Genomic DNA, 9,136 nt, shown 5'->3' with positions numbered 1-9,136 from the left:
GTATTTGGAAAAAAAAAAGTGGTTTACAAAGACCTGTTACTTTTACAGGCACGATGATTTCACAAAGACCTGTCATGTCTACAGGCTCAATGGTTTCGCGGGGACCTGTGACGGGTTCAGGCACGATGGTGTCACAAAGACCTGTCAGGTCTACAGGCATGATGTTTCACCTAAACACTGGTCACGTCTGCAGGTACGTTGCTCACGCAGGGAGCTGTCATCTGCAATGGGTCATCACTCCCAAGTCCAGTTGGGTCAGTACATTGGCTAGTGAGGTATGTCTGTTGTTACAGTCTCAATCAGGTAAGGTGCCTTTGTGAACCTTGTCAGGCGACATGACCCACACGGTCTATCAGGTAGATAGGTATTTCTTGTCATTTACCTGTCAGTTTAGTTTTTGCCTCTTAAAAAGCAGGGGATAGGTGCTTGTCAGACCTGCCATGAAGTTAGCCTTTCCGTGTCCATTTGAAGTAATGTCACAAGTAGAGATGGTAATAGGTATAGTTCAGTTAGTATATTTGGCAGGGCATGTTATCATTCTCAGGTCATTACTTTACAGATGGACGTTACTACCACGGTTTCCAAGGTATGGTTACCACCTCTAGTAGTCACTAGTTGATCGGGGCTACCCTTTCAGCATACTAGGTATAGTCTACTTCGGGTATGTGAAGATTGATGCTGGGTGTAGGATGTGTTATTTCAGGAATTGTATTTATCCTAGCATGGTTGCTTTTTGCCCTCTATAGGCGTTTCCTCATTGCGCGGTTATGGCACAACTCAGACCGCTATGCTAGGGTAAGATCTTGTATAGGTATGTAGGCAATCTTTCCTGTCACTAGTGCATGCATGGAGCCTGAGCACAAGTATAAAGCCCGCAGGGCTGTATTTGTGCGAGGGGCGGAAGTAATTATCGCTCTCTGCACTTCCAGGTGGGGTTTATTGGGAACAGGTGGGGGCGTGTGTATATAACTCCCCACTCTCCTACAGGGGCGGAGCACGTGTCATTTGTGGAACCCTCCCAACCCTCCCTTATTTTATTCCTTCACTATAGGGCATGCCCTCTATAGGCGTGCCCTCATTGCGCGGTCATGGCACAACTCAGATCGCTATGCTAGGGTAAGATCTTGTATAGGTATGTAGGAAATCTTTCCTGTCACTAGTACATGTATGGAGCCTGAGCACAAGACCAGTTATCCCCTTCTGATCTCTTGCCCATAATATTGATTTGTCCATACTATGTAAATACTACTGTCTTGAACCACTTTATTCACTATTATAGTGTTGTTTTCTAATAAATATATTGCATATGAAATATGTTGTTCTTGATTTCTATGGCTTTTCCCTAACATATTTCCCCTTACCTTAGATTAGTAACGTCTCCACAATTTACATCTATGCACTCCTTAAAAACCACTTAAGCAAGATGGCAGCTCCCATAATAATGCACCAAAAATGTAATAAAAAATATTGCAATCAGAAAATCCATTCTTGGCTTTAACTTTTAATTTAAACACTGTATTAAAAACCTGAACATGTGAACAAAGCATTTATTTAAATATAATTTATTTAAAATAATAGACTTTTAAATATCAACTAGAGCTGTTCGAGAAATTATATATTTTTTTCTATTCTTCTGTTGCTTTGCTAAAGAAGTTTAAATATAATATTTAAAAAATAAGACGATATTGTTGTTTGTTCATATGATCTACTTATGGTAATGAAACTGAATACTCCATACAAGTACAGACAATTATCTCTATACAGCTTTTGTATGTACTGACTTCACCAAGTTTGTTAATACAGTAGTCCCACAGACAGGACACGCTTCCCCTGCACACCGGTGACGTCTGCCTAATGAACAGATCAGGGGGTTTAGTTACTATGGACACCATCACTACTTTTTGTACCTTTTTATCTCCGTGGAAACGAGATGCTTCTAATCTATTTATTCTCAGAACTATTCGCGACACACACTCACACATCGCCAGGAACCAGGATGCATACAAGGAGGGGACTTTAAGCAGGAGAAGTTCCTTTATCTCTGTCTATTTTTCTCAATTACCCTTGAAGAGCTCACTGGCAGTGCTTAAGTTTTTATAGTGAGCTTGTAAAACTCTGAGCATGAGAGGTGAGCAGTCATACAGTGAACAGAACATGAACTCGCAGAAACAAGAGCCCATATAACAAACCTGCTGTTCTTCAAGGCTTAAGTACAACGTCTTCAGGAACTGGAACAAACTTGAAGCCCTGTAGATAGATCAAAGAACAATATACACAGTTTTTGATGAATCCATGTTTAACTCATTATTGATTAAAGACATTGTCAGACCTTACACAGCTAGTCAACTACTACCTCTGGCTGGACGGCGTTCAACCCATTTGGTCACATATCCATCACTTCGTCCATGAGACTGACTCTTGGACTGACCAGGCAGTGGACTTTGGTGATCATCGCTAAGAATTCCTGATTTATTGATCAGCTATAATCTGCAAGGTGGACAATCTAAGAGTATAAAGAAGGCAGTGAAGATGAATGTCTCTATCCAAATGTCGTCTTCAGACAGCTATCATCCTGAGTCGGTGCTTATCCCAGTGCTCTTCTCACTCATTTTCCTCGTGGGCACAGTGGGTAACAGCCTGGTCCTGGCAGTTCTGTTAAGGAATGGCAAGATAAACAACACCACCAATCTCTTCATTCTGAATTTAGGAGTTGCAGACCTTTGCTTTATCATATTCTGCGTACCCTTTCAAGCTACCATTTACACCCTGGACAGTTGGGTATTTGGCCCCTTTATGTGCAAAGCTGTGCACTTTTTCATATATCTCACCATGTATGCCTCCAGCTTCACCCTGACTACTGTGTCACTGGACAGGTAAGAACATTTCATATTGTGGATTTGATGGTCCTTGTAGTAATGTGTTAAATCACTATTGGGTGCAGAATATAATCCCCCTTTGCTTAGTTAGGCTAAAACTACTCACAGACTGTATGTATCCAGCTACAGCTGCAGTCTAGACAGCGTTTCTCTAAGCCATGAACTCTGGAAAGAGAAGAGTTAAAACAATATTCTAGTGAGAAGCATGAGCTGTAGTTGTCTATGGCTATTGCTGTTGAAAGTATTAGCTTATGGTGACAATAGCAAAAACTGAAAAATCTCCCTGCAAAAACTGAAGTCCGGATTTGATATGGCTGTTGTCGCATTATTTTCCCCCTTTACGTTTCATATTTTTACATATTTTTTTAATGTATTTATTCTATATTCCTACAATTACTCATTATTCATCACATATTTTATTCACATCCTAAGGCTAATTTTATTTTGCTTTTACCGTTGTTCATTTTACACATATTTTTATACATATTGACATATACCCTCAGAACCTATTTTTAAATAATTATCATCCAAATGTTTTTATTACTTGATGAAGAGGGGGTTACCCTCGAAACGCGTCATCTTTATTTTTTTTATTTTTGCCCCAATAAAAGTGATCCATCTCTGGATCTTTTACAAGAAACTCAGTGACTCTGATGTTTGAGCTAGCAGCACCTGGAACCGATGGTCTATTTTCCCTATTTTCTTCTACTTACTATACTGGACAGATTCCTCTGATTCCTGGAGACCTTCTGGCTGAGCAGCAGGCTACATCAATATATCTCTATATTGGGGTGATATGCTTTATTTCTTCTGTTACAAGGTGAGTGGCCACCTATAAGGGGCAATAATAACTGACTACTTGTTAGCCACCAAATCCTTGGGTAATACACGAGGCACCGTATGCGGTCTTCCTTCTGACCGAATTAATGTATATTCATAAAAAACCTGCAAAAGGAAAGAGGTCAAACACGGTTGCAAATGTGTATTTGCAGCAAGACCTTGCTGTAAAATGTGCCAAAATTTGGTTTGTACATGCACTGGCCCTCATTTACTAAGAGTGGAGTGTAGGTTTCTTTGTGGGTTTTAATTCCCTACAATTTTTTTTCCATGGTATTTACTAAGGTTCCCTACATTTTCCACTTTCCATACATTTAGCTTTTTTTACACATGCTCTGATCTGTCTGTTTTTTTCCTCAGCTCAAATCCACCACATTTAATGGGGAAACCTTAGCGAATATGTTGGGTTTTTGTGAAAATGTCGGGAACACGCCCCTTTCCGGAGACCACGCCCCCGTTTCCCAGCAGCCACGCCCCTTTTGGGTTTTCTTAGCAAAATGGAGAGTTAGTCTGTTTTTTTTTTCAATTCTGGCGCAAATTCTGGCGCAAAATCTGGCACAGACAGAATTTCTGGCGCAATGCGACATAATCTGGTGCACAACCCGACAAAACATGTCGGGTTTGCAATAGAAAATGAGGGCCATTGTGTATATATGTTGTAGATACTTTAGATAGGACTTGATAGGAAAGGGACATGGCCATCAGTTTGCCACACTTGCACAAAAATGTTGGTATAGAATTCTGGGGCAAAGTAGCCAACTTTAATATGGCAGCAGGTGTAGACCCACTATTCTACCTAACCAGGTTGAGTGACACCCAGTAGTGGAGTCTAAGTATTCTCTAAGTTTTCATCTTTTATTTTAATCCAGGATGTGGAATCTGGAGTGAGTGGTCTCAATTGAAAGGTCTTTATAAGTCAATTGGTGCCAAAAAGTTAAACAGATTTGTAAATTACTTCTATTAAAAAATCTTTACCCTTCATGATCTTTTTAGTGGCTGTATGCTACCGAGGAAATTCTGTTCTTTTTGAATTTCTGTTTTGTCTTGTCCACAGTGCTCTCTGCTGACACCTCTGTCCATGTCAGGAACCGTCCAGAGTAGCATAGGTTTGCTATGGGGATTTTCTCCTGCTCTGGACAGTTCCTGAAATGGACATCAGGTGTCAGCAAAGAGCACTGTGGACAAGACAAAAAATTAAAAAAGAACGGAATTTCCTCTGTAGCATACAGCTGTTAAAAGTACAGGAAGGGTAAAGATTTTTTTAATAGAAGTAATTTACAAATCTGTTTAACTTTCTGGCACCAGTTCATTAAAAAAAAAAAAAAAAAAAGGTTTTCCACCGGAGTACCCCTTTAACCCCTTAAGGACGCAGGACGTAAATGTACGTCCTGGTGAGGTGGTACTTAACGCACCAGGACATACATTTACGTCCTAAGCATAACCGCGGGCATCGGAGCGATGCCCGTGTCATGCGCGGCTGATCCCGGCTGCTGATCGCAGCCAGGGACCCGCCGGCAATGGCCGACGCCCGCGAGATCGCGAGTCCGCCATTAACCCCTCAGGTGCCGGGATCAATACAGATCCCGGCATCTGCGGCAGTTCGCGATTTAAATGAACGATCGGATCGCCCGCAGCGCTGCTGCGGGGATCCGATCATTCATAACGCCGCACTGAGGTCCCCTCTCCTTCCTCCGTGCGGCTCCCGGCGTCTCCTGCTCTGGTCTGTGATCGAGCAGACCAGAGCAGGAGATGACCGATAATACTGATCTGTTCTATGTCCTATACATAGAACAGATCAGTATTAACAATCATGGTATTGCTATGAATAGTCCCCTATGGGGGCTATTCAAGTGTAAAAAAAAATGTAAAAAAATGTAAAAGTAAAAGTAAAAAAAAAGTGAAAAATCCCCTCCCCCAATAAAAAAGTAAAACGTCCGTTTTTCCTATTTTACCCCCAAAAAGCGTAAAAAACATTTTTTATAGACATATTTGGTATCGCCACGTGCGTAAATGTCCGAACTATTAAAATAAAATGTTAATGATCCCGTACGGTGAACGGCATGAACGAAAAAAATTAAAAAATGTCCAAAATTCCTACTTTTTTAATACATTTTATTAAAAAAAAATTATAAAAAATGTATTAAAAGTTTTTTATATGCAAATGTGGTATCAAAAAAAAGTACAGATCATGGCGCAAAAAATGAGCCCACATACCGCCACTTAAACGGAAAAATAAAAAAGTTAGAGGTCATCAAAATAAAGGGATTATAAACGTACTAATTTGGTTAAAAAGTTTGTGATTTTTTTTAAGCGCAATATTAATATAAAAGTATGTAATAATGGGTATCATTTTAATCGTATTGACCCTCAGAATAAAGAACACATGCCATTTTTACCAGAAATTGTACGGCGTGAAAACAAAACCTTCCAAAATTAGCAAAATTGCGTTTTTTGTTTTAATTTCCCCACAAAAATAGTGTTTTTTGTTGCGCCATACATTTTATGATATAATGAGTGATGTCATTACAAAGGACAACTGGTCGTGCAAAAAACAAGCCCTCATACTAGTCTGTGGATGAAAATATAAAAAAGTTATGATTTTTAGAAGGCGAGGAGGAAAAAATGAAAACGTAAAAATTAAATTGTCTGAGTCCTTAAGGCCAAAATGGGCTGAGTCCTTAAGGGGTTAAAGTAGCGGCTGGTCCAGTAAACAAGGTGGCACTGGTGCGTGACATCAAAGGGTCAACCGAAGGCAAGTTATGGTCCTGGCAAGGGTTGTGGGTAGGCAGCAAGGTTCACAGTCAGATGCAGGCAGAAGCGTTATGAGGGTCAGCATAGTACAAAGCAGTCAGACAATGAAGATATATATATATATATATATATATATATATATAGAGAGAGAGAGAGAGAGAGAGAGAGAGAGAGAGAGAGAGAGAGAGAGAGAGAGAGAGAGAGAGAGAGAGAGACAACAAATCTATATCCAGATCATAGGCTCAGGTCATGCTTAGAATAACAGGTCAGATTCGGGAATATCTTAGCTAATGATAAACAACACCCCCAGGCACTTGGGAGTGGGTGAAGCAGCCTTAAGAAGGTTGTGCCAGGCAGGAATATGTGAAGAATATATTTAAGTAGGAAGGAGAGAAGAGCGGAAGCTGCAAATAGTAGGGGGGTAAGCAGGAAGAGGACAGAAGTAGGGAGCACAGGACAAATGACACGCTCTCCATTGTGCCTATTAATCAGATACCCACAGTGTGTTCTAATTTTTTTCAACAACTGAAAATCTGCAGGGTATATTAGATGTATAAATTGTGATATCTATCACCATATGGCCTCATTTGAACATCCATACAAGGAACGTCACATTGCCTGGTCTGGCGTGCCAAGGCCATAGACTAGTGGTTTTCAACTGGGCTGGGGAAGTTGTCTACATGACCAGCTAATCTCACAGCATCTTTCCTCTGGGATGCGCACAATGTGTAGCACACTCTAGTGGCTGCAGGAATAAGCTGTCTTTGGGCTAGAACTAGAAGAAGATGGCAAGCTACCTTTGGTGGGGTCCTACCTACAAGAAAAACTACCTTCAAGGGGTCCTACATTCAGAAGGCAGACTAACTATAGGGAAGTCCTACCTTCAGGGGCAAAATACCTGGGGGGGGGGCTACAAACAGGAGGGGCTCAACCTACAGAGGTGTCCCTACATACAGAAGACAAACTAGCTACAGGGGGAAAGCTACCATCTTACTTTCAGGGGAAAAGCTGTCTTCAGGTGGGTCCTACATACAGGAAGCAAACTACATACACGTGGCTTGAGGAACTGCCCAGTCGGCACGAAACTGCGCTGTCCCAGCCATAGGAGGGGGGCCTCCTGTACCTCCCTTCCCCAAGATGGACTGTGTCATGATCTGCTTTTTGGAATAAAGTCCACGCATTCTACAGCAGTGGTGAGTTGCCGAGTCTTTTCTTCTGCTTTGCTTTACTTATCGTATTCACGCAATACTCAGAGCACCACCTAGCTGTACAGCGGGGATCTGGAACACCTGTCTCCTCTTTTAGCCAGTTGTTGCACTTCTCAGGGTACTAGTAGTTCTGGATGAATAGGACTCTTCTATGTTGTGTTTTACACACAAATGGGTTCTAACTTGAGGGGGGAAACTACCATCAGGGGGGTCCTACATTTAGGGAACACATTACCTATAGGGCCGTTCTATCTACAGGAATGTCTCTACATACAGAAGGCAAACTACCTATTGGAGGTAATCTTCCTTTGGGTGAGGGGGGGGGGGGGGGTCCTACTTTCAGAGAGAAATCTGCCTTCAGGGGTGTCCTACATACAAAGGGACAATTCCCTGCAGGAGCAAGCTTCCCCCAGACTGACTGATGCAAACCTGGAAAAGTAGTTGGGAGTAGTATTACCAACAGCAGGTAACACCACATGCTTCACCTAAGAGAAGCAGGTGCAACCATTATGTTGGGTTGAGATATTTAAATCTTTGATTAAATATCGCTTGCTAATTTTTAAGTTTATAATTTTGTAGGGCATGCAATTTATTTCTATAAAATCCAAGTTGCCCTTGGCAGAAAATGTTTTCCCTATCAGTGTTGTATGCCCTTTATTGGTTGTTTTAATTTATATTTGATGTATGTTTTCAACATTCTATATAATTTTTTATGTGTTGGAGTAGCCCCATTTGCCACTGACCTGGGGTCAGTCCAAGGACAACACAAGTTAACATACTCAAATAACTAATTTTAATTTTGTATACAAGATATAAGCAGTCTTAAACGCTCAAAACATTAAGACACTTAAAAAATGAATGGGAGCAGCTCAGCTCACGTTCATGTCAATGGGAGCCGAGCTGCAATAATCCAGTGCCAATACTACACAATAACTTACGGCCATGGTCATTTTGTATGTGTGCCAGATCCAAAGCTTGCACGAACAGCTGATTGGCCCTGTCTCAGCCCCCTGCTGATCAGACATTGATGATCTATCCTGAGGACAGACCACCAATGTAAAAAGAACATTTATGATGAGAAGTGATAGAGAGCAATGAAGTCTACTCTACATCCACTGTACTGGGAAAGCTGACACAGAGATGGAGCCTTAAGAAGGGTAACCAAGGGGAAAATTACAGATTAGTCATTAAGTGGCTAGAAATAATGCTGCATCTCATGCAAACACAGAGGACGGCTTATCCTGAAAAGTCACCTTGCCTGACAAAACACCAGGGAACAGAATGGTAAGGCATGGTGAACTCCACTGAACAAAACAATTGTTACTAGAGAGATAAAATAACACTAGAGGAGTCTGACAGTGACGCTTACACAGAGCCAGTGCTAAACTATTTTACGCCCTAGACAAGTCCAGCTAATCGCAAAATCCCTCATTCCAATTTTTAAAAAAATTACCAACTTTGATT

General features: G+C 41.2%; 1 protein-coding gene across 1 annotated transcript in view; it reads left to right on the top strand.

The window, feature by feature from the left end:
* Positions 1–2,029: 2,029 nt before the first annotated feature.
* GALR2 (galanin receptor 2) overlaps positions 2,030–9,136 on the top strand; it is a 59,528-nt gene continuing 52,421 nt past the window's right edge. The window contains exon 1 of the mRNA XM_056550091.1: positions 2,030–2,873. Coding sequence (XP_056406066.1) covers positions 2,530–2,873 — 344 coding nt within the window. The 5' untranslated portion in view covers positions 2,030–2,529. The remainder of the gene's footprint in view (positions 2,874–9,136) is intronic.

This window comes from Hyla sarda, chromosome 13 (assembly GCF_029499605.1).
Source record: "Hyla sarda isolate aHylSar1 chromosome 13, aHylSar1.hap1, whole genome shotgun sequence".
NCBI lineage: Eukaryota > Metazoa > Chordata > Amphibia > Anura > Hylidae > Hyla > Hyla sarda.
This window is presented reverse-complemented; position numbering and strand designations above follow the sequence as displayed.